Raw genomic sequence first — 26,590 nt, 5'->3', positions numbered from 1 at the left:
GTTCAATATGTGTATTTCACAGAATTAATTTTCAGACCATGTCGGCTCGATTTGTTGCATTCCTGTTAATCACTTCAAATTTAATTATATTGTCTAAAACTGACGATGACTTCAGTAGGTTTTAAAATATTTTTTACAATAAACAGTTTTTGAAAGTTTACCTAATAAGTATTGTCTGGAATTTCAAAACCATCATACTTGTGAGCTCGTAAGAAGGACATTTCGTACATAAATTTAAAATTTTCAGCATGTCCTACAATCCATATTACCAAAGACACCGGGATGACTGGAGCAATCCCAGCTGGAGCCACGTCAATGACTAAAATTCCGGCTGGAACTGACTGTACATACATTGTGAGTTAGCTTTCAGTTTGAACTCTAGATGAATAAATATTTCAGTTTGATATTCCCAAGGGATTTGCAATAAAAATGGAAACGTCAGCAGTGTACGATGTCTCGCCTGGTGATTCTATAAAATTCGATTATTTTTAGTAAGTCATTTTAGAATAATATTCAATTCATTAATTTCAAAATAATCGGGTTTAGTATTTCTTCACCAGCCGAAAAGGAAGTCGAATATGCTGTCAACCAGACACTACCATATGAAGTTATCTCTAAAACTGGAAATTTGACATTTTTCGCAACTTACACATACATTGACAGTAAGTATTTGATTTTCAAAAAATACGTCATAAACTATTCAAAGTCAATACAACGGCAAATTCAAAATCTAAATGTGTAAAAAATCATGCTGTAGGCACAGGCACATAGGCAGGTAGAGCAAGTAAACTTCGAATATCTGCATTTTTCAGTGACAAATTATCAACAAGTAATCAAGCCAACTGGAACTTACTTCAATGCAACACTTGAGACTGATAAATATTTCACTGTTCAAGCAGCTGATAACGATCAGGTGAGTTATAGTTTTTTTTTTTCGGAAAATTATACAAGTTTTTGTTTTAATTTTTAGGTAGTCTTGAAATATGGGTCACGTCAGACTGGATTTGTCGATACAAGTATCTACGAGGTTTTCGTTTTCGATGGAAATGATATTTTGAATTCGAAATACTTGGGAAGATTGACAGAGTTGTATCGCAGACCCCAATATGATGTTTCCTCAACTTCAAACACTTTGACACTTTTGGATTTGTATGGAATGCCATCGGATTCATTGCTTTTGGGAAATGATGCATCAAGTATGTTGCGGAAAATATCAAATATTCAGGAAATAATTATTTTCAGCCGTCGAAAATATGGGTCAATATTCGGTTTTTGTGATTGACTCTGATAAGGAATTGGACGGATACATGGGTAATTATGAACTTGAGCCTGATTCGTGGTACACATTCATTTGTAATGATTGCTCGAGCTTCACAATTGGGGCAATGACGTTTGACAGGAAATTTGAGGTTTGAGGAGGCGCAGAAAAATAAATTCAGTGAAAATGAGTTTAGAATGCATCGGGATATATCGAAGTTCAAGGAATGTCTCCGACTCAAAAATTGCAGCCAGTACTTAAATATCCGTATGTGTTGATACTTGCGTGATTCTATTAAAACGTCTACAATTTCAGATATTCCACCAATTCAAACAGCAGTTTCCCACAACTTATTCCATCTCCAATGGCTACCTTCCATATTCACAATGCTTCTGTCACTTTTGTAGTAAAGCCTGGAGTTCCCCAAAACGATTTTGCGGCAGCACCAGGGCAATCAAGATCAGTCTACTCTCCACAAATTTGGAATCCTGCCGCGGAACCAAAGTTTGATTACACTTTTTCGGATCCAGTGAAAGTCTACAATTTCTCCATTAATCTTCAAACAGTGAAGCTGGAAAATGATGGAGATGAGCTGGATGTGCAAGTAGGATCTGTTGATGGTCTCACAACTTTAGACAAGAAGTATGAAAATTAGATCCTAACTTATATATTTTTAAACGTACATTTCTAGATACAACAAAGACACTAAAAGCGACGCTTATTTATCAGGGATCGGAAGATACTTAAACTTGAAGTATACAGGATCGAAGACATCAGAAGTCATTCTTAACTTTGTTATGATCGATCGATTGAATCCTGATGGAACAACTCAGAGCCCTGGAACTACAGTAGTTGTGAGTTTTTCATCATGTATCGTTTTGTATGGCATTCTTTTGTTTTAGCCTTCGGGAAGCTTTTCAACTGCACCGATAGTTACCTCAGTCTCAACACGAGCTACTCGAGTGAGTTCTAGCACTGCACCAGTTGTTTCCACCGTTACAAGCACCATTACATCACAATCCATTGTTACCACAAATAAGTCATCTTCACCAATCACATCAAAAACTACCACTAGCATAAATGTGAGTAGTTCAACCACAAAATCAACAAGGCCCATGCAAAGTACAACGACTTACCAAAAACTGGCACAGGCTAGTTCAACTGCATCCACCACCCCAATCCCCATAACAACACAAAATATTTCCACTGCCTCTATCGCAACACCTTCTACAAAAACCCCAATCACTCCTTCTCTCATAACTACAAGATCTTCCACAACAAAACTATCACCAATTGTCATCACAAAATCTAGTCTTGCCTACACAGCTACACCTACTTCCGCAGCGCCGTCTACTTCAGCTTTAACAATTACCACTCATACAACCCCAATTCCCGGTGTCTTAACTTCTAAAACTACCTCGAAAACTGTTGATCTCACAACTGCAACTCAATCGGTTCAAACTCCTATATCTACCGACCCAATTCTACACCACACAACACCTTCTTCCTTCACAATTGGCACTACCCAATTTTTCACAGAAATCAGCACTGTTAATCCAAAACGTTTGGTACGATAGTTTATACGAAAAGAAATGACCATGTTCGTTTTAAAACTTACAATATAATTTTGCAGACGGGCTCCACCGCAACAAGTGTTCACGTGGAAACAACAACGAAAGGAACATCATCTCTATTCTCTGCTGGTTTTCTAATCATTGTCATTTCAGCTTTAACGCTATAATATCAACAAAAACATGTTTATTTTATTTTAATAAAAATTTATTCGTGCATTTTACCAGTCATAATTGTGCTCCTTCAAGACATTGAGACCCGAAGAACTCGGGGGATGTCCAATTGGGGGGATTACCAACTCGGGGGATTGCCCCGCCCACAGAACCGTGGCTTGCAATACGCCCATTTCTGCAACTGCCGCACGGTTTTAAAATTATGTTTTCTTGTTAATCCTCGCTCTATTGATAAAAATACAGTTTTAAAACCGTGCGGCAGTTGCAGAAATGGGCGTATTGCAAGCCACGGTTCTGTGGGCGGGGCCAATCCCCCGAGTTGGTAATCCCCCCAATTGGACATCCCCCGAGTTCTTCGGGTCTCAAGACATTAACTCGAAAAAATTAGAATTAGTATAGGATTTCCTTTATTTTGCGAAATCCCACTATATTTTACTGAATCAAGGCTGGAAAAAAAGTTGTTTGAGAGCTTCTTTTTAGGCTTAAACGTCTGAAAATGAGAAAATTTGTAAAAAAACAAAAAAATTTTCTCGAAAATCTCAGGCGGTCTTATAGCAAACGCGCGGCAATCAGTTTTGAAATATTTTTCGGTAACTATTGTTTGCACACAGACTGCAATTTTATTCCATTTTTAGCGTTTTAATTCGTAACTTTCACTAATTGTGATTGTTTCAGACATTAATATTAGCAAATTATTCTGATACCGGACACCTGAACGTTTTTACTCCATCAAGCGCATCCAGCAAAAACTTGAACAATTCCAGGAGCAAATTTTGAATATTGAGCTTTATTTTGGGAAAAATCAAAAACGTTTATTCTTTTTGGTGTACACATATCAAATAGAAATCAAAAATTACATTCAAACGTCGAATAAAAATTCATTTGGAACAAGTCGTATTCTTAGAGTGTTTTAATGAAGATTTGACGTTCAGAAACATTTACAGTAAACGATTTCTTGTTTGGAGTAAGATACATTGAATCTTCCTTCAAATTAAAGACACTGACGACTTCATTGATATAATTGATGTTCATTGAGCAACACTGAATCAAAACACTTTCGAGATTGTTGGAATTATCGATCACCTAAAAAATCATTCAATAATTTTGATAATCAGCTTTAACTAGACAATGTAAACAAAATCTCACATCACGAATTACAGTTGGATCCTCTCCTGGCTCAATATCAACTTTAACACGCTTGAACTGCAAGAAGAACTCCATCGGAATATTCAATTCGGAACATTTAATACATCGTTCAGCTTTCTTCCATTGCTCCAAATGGACCAGCTGCTCATATCCAGCAAAGTCGCATTCAAAGAATTCAATGTATTCCAGATTTTTTGCAGGGAAGATAGGCAATATTTGTGAAATTTCTGCCGACGAAAGACAAGAAGTTTTTACATTCCTTGAACTCAAATTTTCCGCCGATCTCAGAGCTTCCACAACGCAGTCCATATATTTCTTGCGGGACTCCTCATCATCGTCGTCAGGAATAACCAACTTGAATTTGTTCAATGAAATTTTTCTATTTTGAAACAACCACTTGAGATTCTCGGAAAATTGGTCCAATTGGCCCTTTCCAGCTACAAATGTTTTCTTTTTGTCTTTTCTAGAGCCATCTTCTTCGTAAGAATCGTAAGAAAAGGATAACGGTTGTACCTCAGCCACAAATTCGATAACGTATCGCTTGAAACGGATTTCGGATCGTCCAATTTCAAAATATACTTCAAGCTCATCAATCTCAAATTTAGTGTCTTTCACAAATCCACTTAATTTTTTTGACACTTTCATCAGCACCAATCTGAAAATGTTTCATTAAACGTTTTGAAGTTTCTATAAAATGTTTCTCACGAGTTGATGAATCCCAGTGTGTTCACAATTTTGTTCATCACGTCTAAAGGCATAGTCTCCAAAGTAGGTGGAACTGGATCGGTCCTGAAAAATCAATGATTTGAATATAGTGGTGTTTTGGTGGTTTCATTTTCACTCAAAATATACGAATAATCTACAAAATTTTGACAAGAAAACTAGAAAAGCTGTTGAAAAAATAGTTAAAGGAGGAGTAGCGCAAGTGGAAACTTTGTCAAAATACACTTATAGTGATCCAAAACGATCAAATATCATCACAAAACACTAAAAAAAATTTAGATTTAAAAAAATTCCAGTCAAATTTTTGGCAAATTGCCAAATTTTCGAAAAGTATAAGCTTTTAAGGCAATCCAGACCTTTGTCGCATGTTTCGACTCCTAAAATCTTTTAACACAAAACAGCATTGCCTAACAGCATTAACAGCATTGCCACCCTAGGGTGGCAATGCAAAAACAAGCGGGCTAAGGGCAGATCACTACATGCAGGAATTTAGATCGATAGGTCAAACTATAAACACAAACATAGCAAACAGTGCTGGCCATAAAGGTATCCCCTTTCAGGTATTGTTAAAAATCAAACTTTTCAAACAAGCATAACTCTGTAACTAAAAATCCTATCAAACAATTTTCAACTGACAAATTGTTGCTCATAATTATTTATTTTTGTTTAAAATTTTCTGTATTTAAGTAAATTGAATCATCAATTTTCCCGTAATAATTGTGTTATGATTTCACATTCCACAACGCCATTCAAACATTCAAGCACTTTCCTTTATAGCCCGAGTTTCCAACATAGCAAATTTTACAAAAAAACTGCTATTACAAAAACACATGTTTATATTGTCTACAATGCCTTGCTCGTCATATCTGCTTTGATATTCTAAAAATCACTTTTTCTGCAATAAAACATATTTTTATTTTATGACGATTTTGTTTTTGTCTGACGGTTCAAGAGTCTATGAAATAGTTGAGGGTGGAACATAAAAAATTGATGCTGTCTACTACATGTCAATACAAAAAGAACGAACAAGAAGATGAAAATATGTATTTCTGAGCAAGATGTTCTTCATCACGTTGATTCTTGACTTTTTGACATACACTTCAATTTCTGCCGAAAATAGTTTCGGTAGGTTTAATAAGATTTGTTTTCCGAGAGTTTCGAAAATATTCACTTGCAAAAGTGAACCGAAATTTCATAAAGTGGCCCATCTCCTTCATTTCAGTATGTCCGAGTAACTTCATCACTGCTGAAAGTGGTCCAATTGGTGTGATACCATATGGTCGTGTTGGTCTATCAGTAATACCTGCCCTGTATGACTGTGCTTATAATTTCTACGTTTATCCCGGCTGGGCACTTCATTTCTCGATCAGCACACATTATGATCAACTTCTTGGAGATAATATCACGTTTACGGATAGTTTGGGCGTTGTTCATATGTAGGAAATAAATTTTAAAAAATTTGAAATTAATGAATTAGAGACTTATCACCCCAAATCAACACATTGATCAATGGTCATCGGCTCCAAGTGCAATACTTCATATAAATACAATCAGTAACACAAGTCAAATGTTTGCAATTTACGAATTTGTGAATATTGCAAAAAAGTATCAACATGTTCTTATTCCAACTGGAGAGTATTTTTCATTGGGAAACATGAAAAATCGGTATTATACTTTTCATTCAAAGGATAAGGATAGGGTAAGTGTATTTCATGAAACATAGAATTTAAGTTTCAAAACATATCACTTTTTTTGAAATGTTTATTTCAATATAGCAATATAAAAGTGGTTCTTGCTTTTCCTTGCGCGTTGTTATTTAGGTAATCTAAATCCGGACTACTGATACAGTTTATACAGTTCTTTTTTTATTTATTTTTAAAGCACATAGTTTTCCTTTCAGGTTGCCCTCAACATTGCTGTTAAAAACACGCAGGATTACGACGCTCTTCTCGATTTTATATTTGTCTATGACTGTGGAGATGTTACAAATTGCAGAATGGTCGCTCGACTTTCGAATTTCTTAAAAAGACAAAAATACTCAACATCAAATAATATCACTATTGTGAATTTTTACGACGTTAAATCTCCATCTTATTTGATTGGAAATGACTTTTCAAGTGAGAGTTCTCGAGTAATTTGAGTAGTTGCAATCAATGTTCTTTTACAGAAATTGTGGTGTTTTCAAAGTATAAAGCTATTTTGACAAGCCGAAATCAAAGAACAACTGGAGAATTGTTTGATGCAAGTGATCAGGGAACAGCTTATACTTGGATATGCTCGGATTGTCAACATTTTTATTGGACAGTACTCAAATTTCATAAATCAAAAACAAATGTGATATTGATAAATGATATGGTTACAGCTAATTGAAAATCTTTCAGATCTCAAAAACTTACATTGAACTCCGTCCGTTGTCACCTACTTACAACACTTCAACCCTGCTTAACTATACGATGTCTTCTGCACTGGACTCTTACTTTCCTCAATTGATTCCCGCGCGAATGTTCACAATGATAAATCATTACAGTGGCATCGCAGTTACATTGGACACTTCACTGACCCGTAAGATTTTCTTTCGCTAATTATTGAAAGTTTCCTTTTTCTTCAAACTCATAGGTACACAATTTCAAAATTGTGACCTGAGTAAAATTTTTTCGAAGCTTACAAGAAGTTAGTTTTGGGCTAGCTCGATCAGAGTTTCAAAAACTTCGTTTCAGAATCAATGGCTGAAAAATGGCTGAAACCGTATGATGGAAGGAGAGGGACTATTTTCTCACCGTCTCTTTGGGACCCGTTCACAGCGCCTGCATTCTCTTTTCAATTCGGTAATTTTTAATGGAAATTTTGAAGAAAGGGGGCGAGTGCATGATGTATGTGTGCCAATAGCGCTGCCAGCAAGTTAAGTAAATCAAAAAAAATTCGGTCAAGTTGTTGTTGATGGGAGAAACAAGCATTATTAACCACTGTGAAGCATTGTGAAGAGCATTTGAATCGAGAGAATAAATAACCCATCAACTCCGGACCGAACTGAAATGCTGAAAATGATTGGTTGTTTATATACAGATAAACACGCAAGCAGCTGACAGTTCATAAGAAACTTCCTAACATTGTGTTATGTTTCGAAATACTCTGTAGTTTCGAAATGGTTTGACTTTATTATTTTTATTTGTGTTTACAAATAGTGATTGAATAGCTGTAGCTTTATTGTAGACTTTATGTGCACATCGTAAGTTGAGTGTTTATAAACTCCAAACCTTAATTTCACCAAGAATTTCATATTAAAATATCACATGGTGTTTTCATTTCCAGAAGATCGAGATCAAAAATTCATGTTCGGTGTGAATGTGAAAGATGTTCGGATTTCAGCGACCGGAGAATCATTGACCATAAAAACAGGGCCAACTGCATCAAACAACTTTTCATATAAGGAATTGTATGTACATTTGTTCCTCCTAAAATTTTGAATTTTACAAAGTTCCAGTGTTTCCGAAAGCACCGACTATTGGACTCGAAGAGAAGCGAAAGGTAATTTTATGCAAATTTCATATGATGGATGGGATCGAAATTCAATGGCAGTTGTCAGTTTTGACATGAAGCAAATTAATTTTAAAAAGTCAGAATTAACAATTTCGATGATTATTGTAATTTGCTTTTATTTAAAGTTTTCAAATTTTATTTATTCATAATAAAAAAGTTACCATTTAAAACTTTTGAGCTTTGTAAATATTGTGAACACGACAAAATTAAGTACAAAGACCGGATTCAGGCTCGCATTTTGCTGAAGATGGGCACGCAGAACACGTCTTTCCTTCATTGTAGATGTTGGTATCTTTGATGTTTCCTCTGAAAATAAGCTTGAGGAAATGTAGTAGTGGCTGGAAAGTATGAGTAGAAAGTACATATGAAATAATTGTCTCCAGTTCCTGTGTGCCAGAATTGGAAAAACATTCCAAATGATGGGTGGCAAAGGTGGGTTCAGTTGTCAGACTTTATGTAGAAAAACGGCAAATGACCGAATTTGCCAAAAAAGATTGCTCGCCACTGACCTTGATCCACATAGCCTTGATCAAGGCTTTAGATTAGTTGTCAGTGACTTTTTATTAAAATTAAATTTATGTTTACTCACTTTTCTATATATCGACACACTACTGTAATCTTATGCATGTTCTTTTTTGTTTTATCAGGACCACAATCCTTAACTCCACATCCAATTAAGTAGGCTTGAGACCAAACCATCTGGGTTGCATGCCCGATTCCCGACTTTTCGGTATCTTTTGTATAAATATTAGATTCCCATCCCTTTTTCTGGAATTCACCAGCCCAGGACTCTGCCGCTTTTGTTCCCTTAATATTAAGAGCTATGCAAATAAGAATTCAAGAAAACTTACATAAATATCAAGATCGGTAATCTCTTTGGATGACCAAGATCTGTGCATATTCTCGCCGTACTCAGTTTTTGTGTGATTCATTGGGCATTTTTCAATGAATGTTTGAGCTGATTCAGCAATGCTATCATCCCAAGACTGCAGAAAATAATATGATTGTATAGCTCAAATTTTCGAACTTACAATTTTCATCATATCAGATGCTGGAGGTTTCTCAATTCCTTTAGCCAAAAATAATCCTTTAGCGATTTCAGATCTCAAGTCATTGTGGATCTTTACAATGGAAGCTTGAGCAGCTGGACTGAATGCAGATACTGTCTCGGCATTCAGAGGCAACTTCCTGCCACACTTTGGCAACTTATTTAGTGCCACTAAAATAAGTTGCCGAATTGCTGGCAGAAAGTTGCCGAGTTGTTGGCAGGAAGTTGCCGCGTAGTGGCAGCAAGTGGGAAAGAACGCTCCTCGGCATTTAGAGGCAACGTTCTGCCAAACTTTGCTTACTTGCAACTTCCCGCCAAACTTTTGCACATTCCTGCCAACATTTAGATGTTGCTGAGCGTTCTTTCCCACTTGCTGCCACAACTGTGGCAACTTCCTGCCAACAACTTGGCAACTTCCTGCCAGCAGTTTGGCAACTTATTTTAGTGGCACTAAATACGTTGGCAAAGTGTGGCAGAAAGTTGCCTCTGAATGCCGAGGTACCAAGAAGTGCGAAGAGAGCCAATTGATAAAGCATCTTTTCTGAACTCGTTTCAAGACAGACTGAACGCCGATTTTTGTTGTGAACTTGTGTTGGCAAAATTTCCATGTTTTTGACGTGCAGTTTATTTGCAATTTGGAGTCATTTTTCAGTCACTGCACTTTTGCAAAAAAAATCAAATATAGGAGCGTTCATAAAAAAGAATTTTGCAAAGCATTGTTCGCATTCAGAGTGTTTGCAAAATCGTTTTCTATAGGTTTCTCTGTCAAAATATTTGATTGCACAACTGGCCTATCGAAAAATTAAATATGTTTTTTTGAATAATTTAAAACAAACTATTAAATTTAGAGCCGAATCATAAAGAAATACCCAATCGGCAGACTCGTGGGCATGCCATTTTCTATTAAATTTCTTGTCAAACTCAGGATCAGATCCTCGGTGAAGCTAATTATTATTTGATGTGCGAGTGGTTTCAGAATGTGAATTGTTCATTATTTTACTCGTAACAAAGATTTGAAAACTTCAAAGATACAATTTCATGTGAGAATGTTCAAAACCCAAACATATTACATATTAGTGTCATATTTTGGGAATCCAACTGGACGCAAGTACATCCACGATTGTCCGAGTGTTCCCTCGGCCCATCTCAAGTAACGCTCATTTTCAACTGGAATAACTGGGCATGTGTATCGGACACCGTTCAAGTTGGCAGCTCCACAAAGTTGATCCTCGACATACCACCATCCAGTGTTGAAGTTGGACTTGGAACATGTGTAGTAAACTGAAAATGCATTATTAGTTAGGAAATTTGAAAAGTTATAGCTCGAAAACTTACTTGCATCGCCCTCCATCTTGGCTCTCAATGTTGGTGGAATTGTGGTCTGTGCTTCAATATCCCAGGTGGAGAACTTTGGTCCATTCTGAGTCAAATCCCATCTTGCCCAACCATCTTGATAGTAATGCTCATCAGCTTCAGATCCGGTACAAGCCTCACGGATCACCACAGAGTATTGAGTGGTAGAGTCAAGAACACTGAATGTTGGGTATGTACAATCAGTAGTAAGGGATGGGCGTCCGTTGCTGGCACATCTGAAGAGGTTCAAACGAAGATTTTGTGGCTGATAGGTGGTAAGTTGGTGAATGAACTCGAGTCCAAGCCACACAGATTGAGTTGCTGGATTTCCGAATCCGATCAAGTAGTCCTGAAAAATTCACTTTAAAATTATTTGTCTCACAATCAATTCACAAATTTGGAATTAGTACTCACTTGGAATGTCTTATTAGTATTCAAATCTGCAGTATCTGAAGACATCAAAGTGTATCCTCCTCCGTTGGTTGTCATGTCGCAATAAACATTCATTGGAGCAAACTTAGCTCTTTGTGGAAGAACGAATGGTGGATTGATGGAGTTAACACCACTTTCTCTGACTCCCCAGTAGACATACAAATCGGCACAGTGACGACGTGGCTTGTAGGTGTTGCAGTTGTCTCCCAGCCAGAAGTCATCGCAGGTGCAGTGGTAAGATCCAGGAGTGTTGACACATTGTCCATGTCCGCAAATTCCGGGAGTCTCAACACATTCATTGATATCAGTACAGTTGTATCCATCTCCACGGTATCCATTGTTACACTTGCATTGCATATCAATTGAATTGAGAACGCAACTTCCATCATCTGAGCATGGACGATAGTCACTCCACATTGTTCCATTTTGGCATTCGTGATAGATTGTACAGTTCTGAGTAACCCATGGTTTTCCTGGTCTGTGAGCGTTTCCATCGGAATCAACACATCCACACTGATCAAGTCGGATACATTTGATAGATCCAGTTACAGTATTATCAATGACATATCCTGGATCACATTCACATCCATCAACACAACCTTGATCACAATACTCTGGGAATGGTTCAGCACAAGTTGATGGGCAAGATGATGTGCAAGTAGATGGATGAGCATTTAATGGGCAAGCAAGTGGACAGTTGATCTGGGCGCGCCAGTTCTGGTTCATTGCAACTTGTGGAAGAGCCAATTGACAGTATTGAAGGAAGTATGTGAACTCTGTGCACTTAAATGCTGGATTACGACAGATATCGTAAATACAATTGTAGTAGAAATCTTCAAGAGTATCATTTCCAAGTCCCTGACAAGCCCCGAATGTTCCGAGTCCCATCTCAGCTTGTTGAATTGGGTAGCACGTTTGAGAAGCTGTTGCAACATCCTGAAAAATCATAAGTTTTTGCAAAAGAAACAGGTGGAAAGGGAGAGGTTGAGCGGTACCGCGCAACTCTGGGCTAGACTAATACTAGTACTGACGCAATTTGTGTTGTTATCGAGTGTCTGGCCGTTGATACAGTTCTCTTGGCCTGGGCGAAGGATCAGGAACTTGTCGGTGATCCAGGTATCCTGAATAATTACATATGATTTCAAGTCATTCATTCAGAATCCGTACCTCAGTCTTCATGAAATCGGCATGATTGTTGTTCTCAGGTTGACGACTCGACTTGATTGCCAATACGGATCCATTCTTGTTGACGACGTCATCCAACTTCTTTCCATCAATATTTCCAGCCAATCCACACAAGGTGGTAGCTCCGTTGAACTCTGGGATGTCTGGTACTTGAACGCAAAGAGAATTGTAAGTTGTGAAAGTGACAACGACTCCTTGATCATTTTCAATTGTGAATGTAGATCCAGAGAAACGAACTCTCACGGTCCAGGTGTTTTTGTTTGGGAAGTACCATGGGGTAAGAACTTGAACTCCATTTACCAGAGCTGTCTTTGAGCGTCCATCAACGTGAATTGTTAAGTTGTGAAGATCAACTTCAACTTCAGATACTTGAGAGATGCTGAAAATTAGTGAATGAAATTTGATCTCTATGGTTTACGAGTAGTTAAACTTACTGATATCCCTTTCCTGGCAGCTCGTTCTTGGCTCTGACTGAATACCACAAATATGGAGCTGGAAGTGTTGTGCATGGTTGAGAGAATACATATGGGCAAGTTCCTTGGTAGTCGAAACGAAGACCATCATAAGTGACATAATGAGGATCTCCACTCATGCAAGCTTGTTGAACTTTCATATCACAATCTCTTCCATTTCTACGGGCTGTGTATCCTGGCTTACAAATACAGTTAAGCTGATGGTTTGCCACATAGCAATCGGCATTCTTTCCGCAAGAGTTATCCTTACACTTTATCTCATTTTGGCAGAATCTTCCAGATGCATAGTCTGGGCAGACACAGCTGAAAATAGAACTTTTTTTTAAATTGTTGAAGCTTTAAACGTACTAGAAATATTGCCATGGGAATCGTGCGTCTGGAACGCACTGTCCGCTGTTACAAAGTCCTGGTTGACTGCAAATACTGCATTGTGGTGATACTGTGGCGGCGAGGTCTCCGGTGACAGCAACCTGAAATAATAATCTTTGTTCTAAAAAGTTTTAAGATTAAACACTCACTTCGTTCAGGAAATTGCGAACCGCACTTTCGTCCCTAATCGGCTTTGTGAGTGGTGCCAAGTATTCATCGTGTTTCTCCTTTTGGTAATGGCTGATCATGGCGAGAAGAGTTTCTTTCGATTCACATTCGAGGCCGGAGCATTGTTCACTGGAATTAGATAAATAGATAATTGGAGAAAATAGAGTACTGTCTTGTTGGACTAGATTTTGAAGAAAAATTGATATTCACTGGGCTTTTCAGATCTAGCTAAAAATTGTTTATTCTAAAAAAAATATTAACTCTCATTCCGACTTTTCTGAACAAATAACAGTATAAGGAAAAAGTATGTTTTTAAAAATCACATTTCATAGTATTTAATTTTAAGTCAAAATCTATGAACACAAATTTCTACAGTAACCCTTCAGAACTTACGTATCATCCATATAATGTGGAACCTCACAATCAGCTCCATAACACTTGAGGTCATCCTCGGCTGCAGCGAGAGTTAAAAGAAGGCATAAAGCCAAATGTTTGAAGAGAGCCATTGTGCTCTTCCTCTCCACACAAACTGAAACTCTTCAGGCCCTTATAAACTATTCTTATCAGAGTTTCTGCCCTCTACCTGAAATCATCGTCATAGAATTCACATCGTTGGACTAGTTTGCTCTTTTCCCACAAATACAATTATTATCAGTGTGCTCCGCGACATTTCCACTTGATTCATAGTGTTGAAGGCGATTATCATAGTGTTATATATTTGAATAGGGAAATGCTGAAGATTGGAGGAGCGAAGAAATTGTAAAGAAAACGATAATTCGGGTGCAAACTATCAACTCATCATCATCGTTTTCGTCATGATTCTCTTTGAAGCTTCTCGGAGAAAAACGTGAGTAATTAACCTTTCAGCTGTTTCCGATAATTTACCATTTCCTGAATCAATGATGACTTTTTTTGAAGATCGTGCGAAAATTGTTTCTTTGGTCTTCTTTCTGAAACCACGCCTATGCGGAATTCATCTAGAAAATTTTTAACTTTAGAACAATGTTCTATGAGACTGGCACAAGTTACATCGTCGGCACACGTAATAAAACTTTTGAAGATAATAAGTTCAATATTATTTGTTTTATTGATGAAGGTCTTGTGGTTTCAAGTTTCTGATATCGAAAGGGCACAGGTGGTCTCTCCCACGCGGGTGTAGCCTGCAGCCCACTGGAAAGTTGAAAATTGTTTTGAAGAATATATATCATGCTCAAGAATTGAAATGGGTACAAAATTTTCAAAATTTACTGTTATTTAATTTAAAAAATCGAACGCTGATATTTACATTAGCCAGCAGTGAAATTATACGACTTTTGCACCAAAAATACGGTGCCCGGTCTCGCCACGACAAGTGTTTGTCAAATGCGAAAGAATGTGCGCCTTTAAAGAGTACTGTATTTTCGAACTCTCGTTTCTGCCGAATTTTATCGATTTTTCTAAGTTTCTGCCACAATTTGTGTAAATTTATGTTTTTTTTTACTGTTGAACGATTAAAATTCGCCAGAAACAAAAGTTCCAACTTACAGTACTCTTTAAAGGCGCACATCCTTTTGCATTTGACAGAAATTTGTCGTGTCGATACCGGCTATCGTATTTTTAGCGCATACATCGCAAAATTTCGCATCTGGGTAATTCTTTTTTGTTTTCAGGTCGCTGTTTTAATGTTTCAATGTCACATTGAATCCACATATCAAAATGAGATCACACAAATTCCCGGAAAGGCACACTCCGCAGAATTACAAATTCTAATGATCCCTATTTTTCCAGCTACAAGTATAAATTTTCAAATAACGTTTATGGAATTTGAGAATATTCTAACAGATTATTTAATTTAAAATTGCGTCCTCGTTAACATACCTCATGAGAAATCCGTTTCTCCAGATAATGTTTCCCACAGCGTGTGTGACGTGTCAACGCAACCGCGCTCTACCGCACGCATTAAATGAATTTTTTCTTTTGCTTTGTTTTCACTGTTTTCAGTTTTATCGGCGCTTCATCTCTATTCGTTTTGCCAATTCATGTTCTTTCACTTGCCAAAAAACGTAACCTGGACTTTTCTATTTGTTAAAACATTTTATTTACATAAATTATTGATTTTCAGACAATGGAGGGGGTAAGTTTCCTCTTGGTGCTCTCATCGGCAATGTTTTTTGGCAGCTACATGGCCGGCTCGATACCTTTGATGTTCAGTTTATCTGAAGTGAGTTTTTTGTTTTTCTGATTCAAATAATTTTTTTTTAATTGCAGTCTCGAATTCGATTAGTGAGTATATTCGGCGCTGGACTGCTCGTTGGAACTGCGCTTTCGGTTATTATTCCAGAAGGAATTGAAGCTTTGTATGGAGCACAGTGTGGTAAATATATTTTTTAGTGAAAAATTATTATTTAAAACCAACTTTCAGGCGCTGTCCATCAACACAACCATCACGACCATATAAATCCGGTTGTATCACCTGAAGGAGCGATTGTGAATCCAGCTGAAGCAAAGCAAATTCTAGAAAATGCGAAGGATAAAGAGGATAACTTACCAAGAATTATACCAAAAAATGCAGTTTTAAACGAAGCGTGAGTTTTTGATTAAAAAAGGATTTGCTTATAAAAAATATTTATTTTTATTAAAAAGAAAATTTCAGAATAGGAAGAGTTGTTCGTTCACCGCCAGCTTCGCCGGACACTCCAAGTCGCAAGAAACGAGATGTTTTAGTTGAAACACATTCGAACAACGAACACGACGAAAAAGAGCACGAAGAGAAGCAGCATTCACATGGAAATATCCACGCACAAATAGGATATTCACTAGTTTTGGGATTTGTACTCATGCTTCTTGTTGATCAAATTGGAAGTGTCACGGTGGCAAGAAGTTTGTTTTTTTTTAATTGAAATGGCCATTGGAAGTTGAATTTTCAGATGATAGAGCAGGGAGAAGCCGAATTGGAATCTCTGCCACAATTGGGCTCGTGGTACACGCTGCAGGTAAGTATTTTTCTACAAAATCCTCCAGTTTATTTCTGCTAAAATTTAAATATTTTTTTTCAGCGGACGGTGTCGCATTAGGAAGTGCTTCAGTCATCAACAAATCCGATGTTCAAATAATTGTTTTTGTTGCTATAATGCTTCACAAAGCACCCGCTGCATTCGGACTTGTCTCATTTTTATTAATGGAATCGATTGATCGACGAGCAATTCGCAAACATCTCGTTGTGTTTTCAGCTGCTGCACCACTTGCCGCACTCGTCACATTTGTATTAATTATGCAGGTGAGAGCAAAAATTGTTTCGAAAATTGAAGTTTTAAAATTATTCAGCAAATGATTCAGTTTTTTATGATTTTCTATTTTAAAAATGTATTGATAAAACATAATTATTAAAAAAAGGTAAAGGTAAAAAAAAATTTTAAATCAATTTTCGATTTCTAAATTAGTCGATTGTTAGCATGTCATCAAAAAATTATTCTATTTTTCAACGAAAATCAAAAAAAAAAAGTTTAAAAAAATAACAAAGCAAAACAATTAATTTTTATCACATTTTTTTCATGATGAGAAAAAACGTAAGAAAACATATTATTTTCTCTTAAAAAGAACAAAATTGTCAAAATTTAAAGATTATCTTATCGAAAAGTCGATTTTCTAAAATTAGTAATAATTTTACAGATGGGTGAATCAATGCGATCAGAATCATCAACAGGTGTATTAATGCTCTTCTCAGCTGGCACATTCCTCTACGTGGCTACAGTACATGTGCTACCAGAATTAGTGAGTTTTTTTTTATTATCAAGTAGAGTGTAGTTATCAGTTGAGTTCAAACTTCAAAAAAAAAATGGAAGAAAATGTTTGAAATCGGATTAAAAAATTTTGTTCCCGGAAATTCCAACAGAAAATTGAACTCTCGAACACTAATGGACCTGATCTATTCCAATTGGAAATTCATTTTCAGGCTAACAACAAGCAGACAGAGTATTCTCTTGTCGTGGATGCAACTGCACCATCTTCAATAGGACATTCTCATTCATCTGGAGCAAGTTACACGATCAAAGAGCTTCTGTTAATAATTGGAGGAGCCGTCGTCCCCGCAATTCTAGCTTCTGGTCACTCTCATTGAGCATTTGAATAGTATTTTCATCCGTGTGTTTGTGTATGTAGGCTTTATCATCATCACAGAGTTTATCAACATTATCACTTATCAATGTTATCCGCGTTTCATTGTGATTAATATCTCTTACTTTCCTTTCTAGCTGTTTTTCTTGTCTGTTTTCCTTTCCCCACTTCTGTTTCTCTGCTTATGGGTATTTGGCTACTTTCCTGTACATACAAACTATTTAGCATTTCTTTCAATATAGAATGTACCATTTTTCTTAATTTATTACGCCACAATTACCAGGTTACCATTAGAGTTTTGAATTTTTCTTCGACGGCAGGAAGCATTGAAATGGAAAAGGCATATTATAAGTCCATCGGCAGAATGGACGAACAGCAATGAGAATGTATATATGAAAAATTGGCCAAGCACGCTGTGAACTGAGAAGAAATTGCAGGAATTTAAAAGATCTAAACCATACAGGCAATCTTGAATAACGCTCTGAAATTTTACAATTCATTAGAAAAACATGATAAAATGCTACTAACTTGAATGAAAAGTCTCAATGTACGGCGCCGTCTTTGACTTGAAGCTGTTCTTGATTGTTTTGAAAACTGGAAAATTAATTTATGGAGAAAATAATAGTTCTAGTTAAAATATAATACCATTAGTTTGATCTTAATCAAATTAAGAATCTGTACAACAACGTTGAAAACGGCTAAAACCAAACAGATTAATTTGAGAATATCGAGATTAACATTGTCGCAATTATCGTTTTCTGAGTCGTAGTTGAAAGAAATGATAGAGTAATAGACCCAGCAATTATCTGAAAATTCAGTAACATTGAGTAACTCAAAAGTACTGTAACGGTTCTCACAACTAACAGAAATAAATACCGCATAAAAAGCTGTGCGCCTTTAAAAAGTACAGTATCGTAACTCTACAGTTTACTGATACGCTCACTTAAATGCACACGGATCTATCAGTATGAGTCCCACCGCGAAAGACGGTTACGGATTGAAATTTATAACTTTCTTTCAAATAGTAATAATTGAAAAACTGAAACTGTTAACAAAAATTTTTAAAAAAGATAAATAAAATTTTCCTCACGAAAATCTGAATATATTTTATAAAGGGAAAAACATCTAACCTCGATACGTAACCGCCGTAAAACCAGATGACATTATCCAGCAGGAAATTATAGAAAATACTGCAATCCTGCATCTTTGATAATCTGATATTTTTAGAGGAAAAAATATGATAAAAAATCTCTCAACACCCATCAAAGTTTGAGTCAGTGGACCCATAAGATAGACACCGTATTCAGTCAGTTGACCCAGAAATTTATTAATTAAAAGTGGGAGGAATAAGTTATTTCTGGAAACGTTATTTTTCCTTGTGTAATATTGTAGTAAGTCTTCAAGATCACGGACTTGGGTCTCTGCACGAGGAAATCTTTTTAACTACAGTACCCGCAAGTACAATATCGTTTTGTTTAATATTTTGTGATTTTCTTTTTTCATAGCTTTTCAATTATTGTGTTTTACAACAAGATTATCAAAAAATATTTGAATAATCGGGCAAAATAAGGATAAATATGATTAAATGTCAAAACACTTGCAAGTACTGTAGCTATAAAGTTTCGTTCCTGCCAGGTCCCTATAAGAACTTACAAGAGAATGGCCGGACCAACCCAAAACAAGCTGATGATACAAATAATTGAGTTACTTATTGATTTCGAAAGGCACAAAACGTGAAATCCATTTTTCAATTGTTTTGGGCATGCAAACTTGAAAAATATTAAACCGTTCAGAAATAAGCCGATGAAGCATATCTAGAAATGTTCAATTTTTGAAATGTTCTTTAAAAAACTTGCACACCAAAATTACTGAAATTCCAGCAACAAGCCTATCTGAAATTGATTGACTCATTTCATAATCCATCGATAATTAGAAGTTCAATCAGAGAATGCAAAAAAATCTAAAATTAAAAAAAAAGGCTAACTGGAAATTCTCTGAATATTTTTACAAGAATGGCATATTATTCTGATTCATGTAGTTCACAAAAACAATCTGATTAGGATCATATCGTTGGTTTTCTGGTAATTTGATATTTTTATCACTTTTCTATGTAAACCAAATCATGTCTGTTGACGTTCAGGGTTTTCGGGTCTCTATAAAACTTCAACTTGACGAATCCAAACTAACGACCTTAAAATTTTAATAGATGTTTTATTAAACAATTAACAAGCAATGTGATATGAGCAAGGGTACCATTCAAGTTTTTGAAGTCAAGATTTAGAAAAAGATCATTTTCTGAAGAGTCTAAATGAAAAAAAGTTATCGGGCTCTAACTTTAGCGATTCCAATCGTTCCACAAGCAAGAGGTTTTTCACCGAAATGTGCTCGTAAACTCCATTCGGCTGTGGAAAATCTGAAAACATCATAACTTTCCAATTTCTCACTGTTTCAAATGACTTACGAATAAATAACCACAGCTCTTCCAACAACATCAATAACTGGCCATTCAACTATTCGATCAAATTTTCCAGTTTCAGTGATGTCACCCAACGATGGACTGAGTGATTTCGAAAATGGAGCGCCAACGCGTGAGCATCCTTCAGAAGAATCACCGAATTGATGAAGAACAACTGCATGACGACCAACTGGAAGAGTATATACTTCTCCGTGAATTCGAAGAGCTGTACTTGTCAGTTGGGAAAATGTGAAACGGCCAATATGTGCTCCCTCTCTCGTAATTAAAATTGCGACTGCTATCTGGAAAATTGAAAAATTTACAGTTTTGTAATGAGAAATAAGTTATAAAATTTTGAAATATACTCACAAAACAGTCCTTATTATTCTACAATCATTTTGTAGAATTACCAAAAATAATTACTCTACCCGGAAAAAGTTTCTATTCAATCTTTTATTGGAGCAGTTCAAAAACTCACTGTATCATCTACAAACGCATCATGTGGAGTTATTTCTCGAATTGTTGCAAATCTCATAGGTTCATCCATACTCGCAGCAACAGGAGATATCCTCATCCGGCTTGTTGTCGATGATCCAAGTGAAGATGAGCAACTTTCTCTTGGAACACACGGAGCAGTAACATCATTTCGAGCTCTCACAAAGCCAGGGGCACAATGACAACCGGCACTGCATGTACCCGAGCATACTGGAACTGATGGTTGTCCACAATACTCTGGGCATAAAGTTCCACAAGAAGACCAGACTGCATGTTTATCCGGGCATACACATCGCTGAGGATTCACTCCCAGGGAGACGATCATTGGTCGACAGCATCTTTGTTCCATTGGACAATCCATATCAGTATTACATCCACGACCGCCGACATCAAAAGTTGTAGCAGGGCATTCGGATTGTGATACAGTTGGCTTGAGTGCAAGAAGATCAGAATCGGATGAAAATGGACGACCACGTGTTTCATGTACTTCAGCTATTACGGTGGTGGCTGGAGGGACTGATGCTTCTGAAAAATCATTAAGTTTCACTTTGATTTGCAGTACTAACATCAAAGTTTTTTATAAACTGGCTCTGTGAGTTTACCTGTAGTAGTGGTTGTTGTAGATTCTTCTGTAGTTGTTTCTTCCTCGGGAGGACATTCTTCTATTTTAATGCATTTAGAAGTGTGCCACGTGGCAGAGTTTTCAAATACCAAGCCATTCTTACAGAAACAACCAGTCTGGCATGGAGCACAATTTTTTGGATGACGATTATCACATCCCATTGGGCATGAACTACCACATGTCATGAATTCCTTTGTCGGATCCTCACATCCTCTGTCACATTCTGCAGGAAGAACACATCTTGATGTTGGATCATTTGGATGAAGGAGCACGTATGGCTGACGACAAACACATCCTGAAAAACATTGTCCGGAGCCACATCGACCCAGAGGGTTCGCACATGATCTTGAGCAATGCAGAGCTCCGCATTGACTCCATTCTTTTCTTGGATCCGGGCAAGATTGGGATGCTGGAACGCTTGCAGTTGATGGTGGAATTGATTTTCTAGAACATAATTGAGGGAGAATGCATGTGGAGTTTGGATCCTTCGAATCGGCAAGAACATACGGAAGTCGACAGAAACATCCAGGTTCACAAGAAAGAGCACAGTCAATTGACGCTGCTTGTGAAAGAGGTCGATCACAAGATGCAGGGCACTTGCTTCCACAGCTTTGATAGTTTTTCAATGGATGTTCACAGTGTTGCTCGGGAATAAGAGTGGGAAGTTTTTGTTGTGAAGTTGTTAATCCACGAGTGGTAGTAGTGAATACGGGAGATGGTGTAGCTCTTGGGGAGGTTGGATATTGAATATTCGTATTTCCAAAACTTCCAATCATTCCAGGATTACGCTGCACAAATTGCTCAACTATTTCTGGCGCTGGTGTTGGGATTTCGGGGCACGAAGATGGAAGAATGCATCTGAAAATAGACCAATTTTAAAGTTTCTGTTACGGTTTAATCGAGTTTTGTCCATTCGGTTCAAAATCTTGTTAAAGTTTTCCCAATGTGAATATTTTTCTTGTAAAAGTAATATAAAAATGGAGAATTTTTTTTAAATCAGCAGCCACTTCCGAGTTTAAGCTTAACCTACCTTGAATGAAGAGGATCGTCTGCATTTTCAAGGATAAACGGAATTTTACAGAAGCATCCAGTCACACATCTCTCATTACATCTCGGTTGATTTCTTGTAGCACAACTAATTGGGCATGCACTTCCACATGTCTGATATTGCCTTTTCTCGTCTGCACAACGAATCGTCAGATCATAAGCTTGACACAAGCCTCGCGGAACACATGCTGAACGGGGAGAGCTGTCACGTCGGATGTATCCTAGCAATGATGAAGAGTTAATATATAGTTAACTATCGAAAGTTACCTGGTAGGCAAATGCATCCAGGTTGGCATCCGGGAGCCGGGCAAGCTGGTGTTGAAGGATCTTGACATGATGGTTGACAAGAGGAGAAACATGCTGAATATTGCTCATTCGCGCCACATACCATGGCAATCGTTGGGTTTACTGAAAAAATGTAAAATGTTATAAGAAGCTAGTTTAGGCAGACAACAGACTTTCATTAGAAATAGGTTCGTTCATTATTTTTGTTAATGCTGGTAAGCAAGCGTGATAGTTAGAGTTAGTTATGGAACCGGGGCAACATTTAGATCCCCGTTCACATTCAGAATCACAGAAGCAACGGGTTAGTGTGGTTATAGAAGTGTTCAACGGGAGGGGGCATTCTCCAGGTGATGTACTCTTGCATGTCTGTAAATATGTCTTGAATTTTTGAAATTAGAGAACTGATTGATACCTCTTCCCTTTCTTTTTGTTCTCTTAATAATGCAGCAGCTTTCAATGCAAGATTTTCTTGTTTTCTTCTCACAGTTTCACATCCCTTTTCGTCTTTGCTTTCTTTTCCGGATAATCTTCTTCCATACCTTGTCACGCACCAACAAACTTCTGTTCCAGCCAAGCATTGTCTGAAATTGGGTTTATTGTAGTCTGATAGTGAGATGTCTGTGATGCTACAAATATTTTTGAGAATATTGGGTATCTTCAGCTAAATTTGAAACTTTGTAACTAATACTGTTCTCACTATGTTCCTATTCAATATCTGAATTCCCTTTTACCTTCTTCTCCATGCCAATCCACTTTCCTCACATAGTGGTATCGCTTGTCCAACAATTTCCAACGATCTAAGCTCATCGAGAAGCTCTCGTCTCCTCATTGCACATGCTACAAAAATTTGAAATAGACAAAGAGGGGAGAATTCAATTGTATGTCATATTGTGTAATTAGTTTGGCTCTCGAATGGCATGATCTGCATGCTAATTATATATTATGAGAGCTTGTACATATTGGGTCATTCATTTATTTTTTATATGTATTTTATTTGTCGCTTGACTTATAACCACTTGAGAAATGGAGACTAATCTTTCTGAAGAAAAACGTAAGCAATTTTAGAAAATATGTTTTGAAAGAAACAAATCAATATTTTAGAAAAACCGTCAAAATCACAAGCCCAGCAGAGAAGACAAATGGAAAATTATGAATTCTCACAGCTAGCCAATGAACTTCCATTGGCAAGAGCAATTTCTGGACAGCATATTGATAAAACAACGATGGTTAGATTAGCAACTGCTTATATCAAACTTCACAATATATTTGGGCAATCTCAAAGAGCCTACAGTTCAGCTGACTATTATTATGGAAGTGACTCTTTATGGACTAACAATCATTTAGATGTAAGGATGGTTTTTTACCGTTTTTTTTTTAATTTCAATTTCAGCTACTAGATGGATTCTTTGTGATACTGGACAGGCGCGGAGATGTACTTTACATAAGTGAAACTATTAGTATTTACTTGGGCTTGTCACAAGTTGAAATGACTGGCAACGCGATGGTTGATTATATTCATGAACAGGATATCAATTGCTTTAACTCGGTAACTTTTAAGTTTTTGATTTAACATAATTAAATTCAGGAAAAATATTTTATTATAGTTACAAGTTTTGAACTTTCACAAAAACATCCTGAAATCAAGTATGGAAAGAAGTTTAAGCTTACAGCTGTAGCCTAATTAAGTTGCAATAATTTTTAAAACATTTTTTAAAAATATATATTATTTTTAATATATATTTTTAATTTTTTTTCTGTTTTTTAAAAGCAACTCCTAACTGGAATCATTTTGGAGTCATTTTCGCACAATCTCAGAGAATTTTTTGACTAAATGTAGTAATTTCTCTTTACAGGCCCTTAACTATTGTGACCTTAATTGGCCTCAAATGTGCAACGTACGTGTTAAATCTAGTCTCACAAAGCGAGCAAACAAGGATGCAGTTCGTGCTTCACCTGGATACAAGGTTCTTCGTCTAGAAATTACAATGGGTCCAAATACAAATACTAGAATGATTGCATGTTATCCAATGCCTACTCCAGTTCTTTCTACAGTAACCATTCCTTCTAATTCATTTGTTATCATTACATCCATCGATCTTCATATAACATTTGCTGATGAAAAAGCTCATCAGTTGCTTAATAACCCATTTTACCCAGATTCAAATATCAAAGGAATGTCATTATATTCACTGATTGATATCTCAGATTCTGAAGTTATATCAAAAATGCATTTCGATATTTTCAACCTGGGCGCTTATAAAACCCCGTACTATCGAATGATCTTGAATCAAACAAGTGAAACTTTTTACGTCGAGTCAAATATTTTTCGTCATACTTCGATTTCCTCTAAACAGTTTAATGACTCGATCACATTTGTTTCCTCAATTCTATGACCTCCAACTTTATTTTATTTCTTTTTTTATTACGCTAATTTCAAAGAAGATAAACACTTTGGTTTCAAATTTAAAAAATAAACGCACTTTTACAACATTTTCCCTCGATGCAAAGTTCTTCTTGATGAGTACAATCCTCATCTCTTGAGCACCTTTTTGACCATCTAGATTCATCTGGACATGGCTCATCAGCTGGGGGATCCGATGTGATATTTAATGGTCTTTTTGGTTTAGGACTAGTTGCTGAGAAATAGTGCAGTGTGTTAGATTATGTTAGTAAAAGTATTGATAGTTAATTGTAGGCAAAAAATAAAACAAGATAGAAACTCACGTTCTCGTTGAAGAGAAAATGTTGGCAAAACGTTGGGACAGCAAAATCCATTATCACAGATTTCGCCAATAAAACAGTCATCCTGCATACGGCATCGATAGTATGAATATCTACTGTCTGCACAATGTCGACATGATCCTTCGGCTTCACATAATCCTAAAAAAAATAAGCAGTTAAAACTATCGATTATGTGGTAGGCAGGCACATCTGCAGGTATCATACCTGCGTAACTTTCGTAGTTTTTTGTGAAGTTCGGTTTTTTTTTTTTGATTTTCTTATTTTAGCATTAGTGTGGGTCTTTTTTCTCAGTTTTCGAAACTTTAAACCACAACTGAAATTTTTTGAAAGACATTTTCAAGAGGTCTCATTATGAAATTCAGTTTTGGTATAGTTTTGAGTCTATTAGAAAAATACAACAATTTCTGTAGCCCAGTAAATTTTACGAAACACTCCTGGTGCAGGCATACGTTGCCTTGGAGTCAAAATACACTTACTCAACTGTCCATGAACTTCCTTCCAACTTGACGAAAATATAACAATTAATAGGAGAATACGAAGCATTCCCTAGTATTTTAAAACTTTTTTAGGCTCCTGCTCAAGAGGTCTCACTTTCTTTATTGGCTGACCTACAAATGAAAGTGTGTCATACCCCTTGAAAAAGAAGGAGAACGATAGAAAGAGCAATTATGAAATGAAAAGGTAAAGAGTGAGGGGGGACCCTCCTGTTCTGATTGTCGCCCGTATATCCTATTAAGGCAGATGAGAGGCGGTTATTTTGGCGGAGAACGCAGGTCAGCAGCTATAAATCAAGGGGTTGTTCACGGGAATCGACTCGACAAATTAGTGTTCAAAGCATTTGGGGCCAGGTGTAGAGGTTTGAGTGCCTTTTGACAGACGGTTGGCCGTAGTGGTCCGCGAAATTAATCCAAACGAGAAGAATGATGATGTTGATGAAATAGATGACAGGAAATTGAACTGAATTAGCCATTAAAGTCGATATTTAGGTTGAACTTTTATGGAATTGGATGTAGCTTGGTCAAAAAACACCTTAATACAATTAAAAATTTTACAATTAGTTAGAACTATAGTTTTGAGCAATCTGCTATAAGTTTTACAAGAAAGTGCCCTTTTTGATCGATTTTAGTACATTTTGGCAAAATCCCTACTATCTCTACTTTACCCTCAAATACATATTATCAGAATTGATCAAGTTCTACAAGAAAAAAGAGTTGATCTAACTATTCTGAATCCAACACAAAAAATTAACTAGCATGCTGAAAAACTGCAAAAATGACCACAAAAAATGTAAATCAGCAAAAAACAACTTATTTTCAAGACCAACCACCATGATGGACAAATTGGAAACATTTTCATTGTCAATCACATGTCTCTTCTGCCCATTTTCTCCATTTTCTCTACAATTTCCCGCCCAT

General features: G+C 36.6%; 8 protein-coding genes, 3 non-coding genes and 1 pseudogene across 20 annotated transcripts; 5 read left to right on the top strand and 7 right to left on the bottom strand.

The window, feature by feature from the left end:
- Positions 1 to 27: 27 nt before the first annotated feature.
- On the top strand, positions 28 to 3,051 carry dct-17 (CUB-like domain-containing protein). 4 transcript variants are annotated; one of them, NM_001028708.6, is made up of 12 exons: positions 28 to 114; positions 248 to 354; positions 400 to 491; positions 547 to 662; positions 813 to 913; positions 971 to 1,196; positions 1,243 to 1,409; positions 1,455 to 1,525; positions 1,574 to 1,900; positions 1,950 to 2,112; positions 2,161 to 2,220; positions 2,892 to 3,051. In NM_001028708.6, exons 1-12 carry the CDS (start codon positions 39 to 41, stop codon positions 2,997 to 2,999), a joined length of 1,614 nt encoding a protein of 537 aa, NP_001023879.1. In that variant the 5' UTR covers positions 28 to 38; the 3' UTR covers positions 3,000 to 3,051. The 4 variants fall into 4 exon arrangements, with proteins under 4 accessions (NP_001023879.1, NP_001023880.1, NP_001023878.1 ...); NM_001028709.5 differs by having other exon boundaries at positions 2,161 to 2,340; positions 2,892 to 3,048; NM_001028706.7 differs by having other exon boundaries at positions 36 to 114; positions 2,161 to 2,826; positions 2,892 to 3,042.
- Positions 3,052 to 3,798: 747 nt separating this feature from the next.
- On the bottom strand, positions 3,799 to 4,938 carry fbxa-181 (F-box domain-containing protein). The gene is made up of 3 exons (NM_073997.3): positions 4,855 to 4,938; positions 4,150 to 4,804; positions 3,799 to 4,086 (listed from the first exon to the last, which is right to left on the bottom strand). The coding sequence occupies exons 1-3, from the start codon at positions 4,905 to 4,907 to the stop codon at positions 3,904 to 3,906; spliced, it is 891 nt and encodes a 296-aa protein (NP_506398.1). The 5' UTR covers positions 4,908 to 4,938; the 3' UTR covers positions 3,799 to 3,903.
- Positions 4,939 to 5,930: 992 nt separating this feature from the next.
- On the top strand, positions 5,931 to 8,579 carry F35E12.2 (the record flags this gene model as incomplete). 2 transcript variants are annotated; one of them, NM_001356748.2, is made up of 9 exons in its annotated part: positions 5,931 to 5,997; positions 6,095 to 6,308; positions 6,352 to 6,571; positions 6,773 to 6,989; positions 7,040 to 7,206; positions 7,254 to 7,434; positions 7,590 to 7,697; positions 8,182 to 8,305; positions 8,354 to 8,579. In NM_001356748.2, the coding sequence occupies 9 exons, from the start codon at positions 5,931 to 5,933 to the stop codon at positions 8,556 to 8,558; spliced, it is 1,503 nt and encodes a 500-aa protein (NP_001343579.1). The 2 variants fall into 2 exon arrangements, with proteins under 2 accessions (NP_001343579.1, NP_001379506.1); NM_001392641.1 differs by lacking the exons at positions 5,931 to 5,997; positions 6,095 to 6,308; positions 6,352 to 6,571; ... (2 more) ...; positions 7,254 to 7,434; positions 7,590 to 7,697 and having other exon boundaries at positions 8,202 to 8,305; positions 8,354 to 8,558.
- Positions 7,789 to 7,882, bottom strand: F35E12.11. Its single transcript, NR_069913.1, has one exon. It is a non-coding gene; the product is annotated as an Unclassified non-coding RNA F35E12.11 (non-coding RNA).
- Positions 8,167 to 8,307, bottom strand: F35E12.12. Its single transcript, NR_069912.1, has one exon. It is a non-coding gene; the product is annotated as an Unclassified non-coding RNA F35E12.12 (non-coding RNA).
- Positions 8,580 to 8,615: 36 nt separating the features above from the next.
- scl-16 lies at positions 8,616 to 9,563 on the bottom strand (annotated as a pseudogene). The gene is made up of 4 exons: positions 9,441 to 9,563; positions 9,261 to 9,395; positions 8,999 to 9,216; positions 8,616 to 8,715 (listed from the first exon to the last, which is right to left on the bottom strand). Coding segments are annotated over exons 1-4 (576 nt in total).
- Positions 9,564 to 10,397: 834 nt separating this feature from the next.
- On the bottom strand, positions 10,398 to 13,988 carry T01D3.6 (IgGFc-binding protein-like). Of its 2 annotated transcripts, none has more exons than NM_073994.2 (9): positions 13,831 to 13,988; positions 13,419 to 13,566; positions 13,249 to 13,370; positions 12,862 to 13,203; positions 12,410 to 12,806; positions 12,274 to 12,363; positions 11,225 to 12,178; positions 10,793 to 11,159; positions 10,398 to 10,738 (listed from the first exon to the last, which is right to left on the bottom strand). In NM_073994.2, the coding sequence occupies exons 1-9, from the start codon at positions 13,941 to 13,943 to the stop codon at positions 10,524 to 10,526; spliced, it is 2,748 nt and encodes a 915-aa protein (NP_506395.1). In that variant the 5' UTR covers positions 13,944 to 13,988; the 3' UTR covers positions 10,398 to 10,523. The 2 variants fall into 2 exon arrangements, with proteins under 2 accessions (NP_506395.1, NP_506394.1); NM_073993.4 differs by having other exon boundaries at positions 10,410 to 10,738; positions 12,238 to 12,363; positions 13,831 to 13,963.
- A 1,550-nt stretch (positions 13,989 to 15,538) lies between these two features.
- Positions 15,539 to 17,782, top strand: zipt-9 (Zinc transporter ZIP9). Its single transcript, NM_073992.8, has 8 exons — positions 15,539 to 15,637; positions 15,685 to 15,790; positions 15,839 to 16,001; positions 16,070 to 16,296; positions 16,344 to 16,409; positions 16,473 to 16,693; positions 17,086 to 17,187; positions 17,369 to 17,782. Exons 1-8 carry the CDS (start codon positions 15,542 to 15,544, stop codon positions 17,531 to 17,533), a joined length of 1,146 nt encoding a protein of 381 aa, NP_506393.1. The 5' UTR covers positions 15,539 to 15,541; the 3' UTR covers positions 17,534 to 17,782.
- Positions 17,783 to 17,792: 10 nt separating this feature from the next.
- Positions 17,793 to 19,452, bottom strand: srx-96 (G-protein coupled receptors family 1 profile domain-containing protein; the record flags this gene model as incomplete). Of its 2 annotated transcripts, NM_073991.2 has the most annotated exons (6): positions 17,795 to 18,010; positions 18,058 to 18,123; positions 18,175 to 18,335; positions 18,660 to 18,886; positions 19,183 to 19,343; positions 19,390 to 19,452. In NM_073991.2, 6 exons carry the CDS (start codon positions 19,450 to 19,452, stop codon positions 17,795 to 17,797), a joined length of 894 nt encoding a protein of 297 aa, NP_506392.2. The 2 variants fall into 2 exon arrangements, 1 of the variants encoding a protein (NP_506392.2); NR_136387.1 differs by lacking the exon at positions 18,660 to 18,886 and having other exon boundaries at positions 17,793 to 18,010.
- Positions 19,453 to 19,600: 148 nt separating this feature from the next.
- Positions 19,601 to 19,621, top strand: 21ur-13168. Its single transcript, NR_069911.1, has one exon.
- Positions 19,622 to 19,720: 99 nt separating this feature from the next.
- T01D3.3 lies at positions 19,721 to 26,541 on the bottom strand. 3 transcript variants are annotated; one of them, NM_073988.8, is made up of 12 exons: positions 25,652 to 25,783; positions 25,158 to 25,313; positions 24,914 to 25,069; positions 23,165 to 23,270; positions 22,846 to 23,014; positions 22,607 to 22,799; positions 22,416 to 22,556; positions 22,132 to 22,369; positions 21,082 to 21,959; positions 20,463 to 21,004; positions 19,991 to 20,286; positions 19,723 to 19,942 (listed from the first exon to the last, which is right to left on the bottom strand). In NM_073988.8, the coding sequence occupies exons 1-12, from the start codon at positions 25,716 to 25,718 to the stop codon at positions 19,849 to 19,851; spliced, it is 3,036 nt and encodes a 1,011-aa protein (NP_506389.2). In that variant the 5' UTR covers positions 25,719 to 25,783; the 3' UTR covers positions 19,723 to 19,848. The 3 variants fall into 3 exon arrangements, with proteins under 3 accessions (NP_506390.1, NP_506389.2, NP_001360565.1); NM_001373148.4 differs by lacking the exons at positions 22,607 to 22,799; positions 22,846 to 23,014; positions 23,165 to 23,270; positions 24,914 to 25,069 and having other exon boundaries at positions 19,727 to 19,942; NM_073989.5 differs by lacking the exons at positions 22,607 to 22,799; positions 22,846 to 23,014; positions 23,165 to 23,270; positions 24,914 to 25,069 and having other exon boundaries at positions 19,721 to 19,942; positions 25,158 to 26,541.
- hlh-34 (Helix-loop-helix 34) lies at positions 23,417 to 24,845 on the top strand. The gene is made up of 4 exons (NM_073990.5): positions 23,417 to 23,484; positions 23,535 to 23,779; positions 23,824 to 23,979; positions 24,287 to 24,845. The coding sequence occupies exons 1-4, from the start codon at positions 23,457 to 23,459 to the stop codon at positions 24,824 to 24,826; spliced, it is 969 nt and encodes a 322-aa protein (NP_506391.2). The 5' UTR covers positions 23,417 to 23,456; the 3' UTR covers positions 24,827 to 24,845.
- Positions 26,542 to 26,590: the final 49 nt, after the last annotated feature.

The sequence above is a fragment of the Caenorhabditis elegans genome, chromosome V, assembly GCF_000002985.6.
Source record: "Caenorhabditis elegans chromosome V".
Lineage (NCBI taxonomy): Eukaryota > Metazoa > Nematoda > Chromadorea > Rhabditida > Rhabditidae > Caenorhabditis > Caenorhabditis elegans.
Note: the sequence above shows the minus strand (reverse complement) of the source record. Positions and strands in the feature narration are given on the sequence as shown.

What these genes read in the sequence shown, in the direction of transcription:
- zipt-9 (NM_073992.8), top strand. Translation starts at nt 15,542, where the DNA reads ATGGAGGGGGTAAGTTTCCTCTTGGTGCTCTCATCGGCAATGTTTTTT. An exon ending in TGATGTTCAGTTTATCTGAA is followed by an intron (nt 15,638 to 15,684) that starts GTGAGTTTTTTG and finishes TTTTAATTGCAG; the next exon opens with TCTCGAATTCGATTAGTGAG. An exon ending in CATTTGTATTAATTATGCAG is followed by an intron (nt 16,694 to 17,085) that starts GTGAGAGCAAAA and finishes ATAATTTTACAG; the next exon opens with ATGGGTGAATCAATGCGATC.
- fbxa-181 (NM_073997.3), bottom strand. Translation starts at nt 4,907, where the DNA reads ATGCCTTTAGACGTGATGAACAAAATTGTGAACACACTGGGATTCATC. An exon ending in ACACTGGGATTCATCAACTC is followed by an intron (nt 4,805 to 4,854) that starts GTGAGAAACATT and finishes AAACATTTTCAG; the next exon opens with ATTGGTGCTGATGAAAGTGT. An exon ending in ATCCAACTGTAATTCGTGAT is followed by an intron (nt 4,087 to 4,149) that starts GTGAGATTTTGT and finishes ATGATTTTTTAG; the next exon opens with GTGATCGATAATTCCAACAA.
- T01D3.3 (NM_073988.8), bottom strand. Translation starts at nt 25,718, where the DNA reads ATGCTTCGTATTCTCCTATTAATTGTTATATTTTCGTCAAGTTGGAAG. An exon ending in AACAAAAAGAAAGGGAAGAG is followed by an intron (nt 22,800 to 22,845) that starts GTATCAATCAGT and finishes ACATATTTACAG; the next exon opens with ACATGCAAGAGTACATCACC. An exon ending in TGGATGCATTTGCCTACCAG is followed by an intron (nt 22,370 to 22,415) that starts GTAACTTTCGAT and finishes CATCATTGCTAG; the next exon opens with GATACATCCGACGTGACAGC.
- T01D3.6 (NM_073993.4), bottom strand. Translation starts at nt 13,943, where the DNA reads ATGGCTCTCTTCAAACATTTGGCTTTATGCCTTCTTTTAACTCTCGCT. An exon ending in CTGCCAGGAAAGGGATATCA is followed by an intron (nt 12,807 to 12,861) that starts GTAAGTTTAACT and finishes ACTAATTTTCAG; the next exon opens with CATCTCTCAAGTATCTGAAG. An exon ending in CAAGATGGAGGGCGATGCAA is followed by an intron (nt 10,739 to 10,792) that starts GTAAGTTTTCGA and finishes ATGCATTTTCAG; the next exon opens with TTTACTACACATGTTCCAAG.
- dct-17 (NM_001028706.7), top strand. Translation starts at nt 39, where the DNA reads ATGTCGGCTCGATTTGTTGCATTCCTGTTAATCACTTCAAATTTAATT. An exon ending in AACTTACACATACATTGACA is followed by an intron (nt 663 to 812) that starts GTAAGTATTTGA and finishes TGCATTTTTCAG; the next exon opens with TGACAAATTATCAACAAGTA. An exon ending in TTTGGGAAATGATGCATCAA is followed by an intron (nt 1,197 to 1,242) that starts GTATGTTGCGGA and finishes AATTATTTTCAG; the next exon opens with CCGTCGAAAATATGGGTCAA.
- hlh-34 (NM_073990.5), top strand. Translation starts at nt 23,457, where the DNA reads ATGGAGACTAATCTTTCTGAAGAAAAAC. An exon ending in TAATCTTTCTGAAGAAAAAC is followed by an intron (nt 23,485 to 23,534) that starts GTAAGCAATTTT and finishes TCAATATTTTAG; the next exon opens with AAAAACCGTCAAAATCACAA. An exon ending in ATATCAATTGCTTTAACTCG is followed by an intron (nt 23,980 to 24,286) that starts GTAACTTTTAAG and finishes TTCTCTTTACAG; the next exon opens with GCCCTTAACTATTGTGACCT.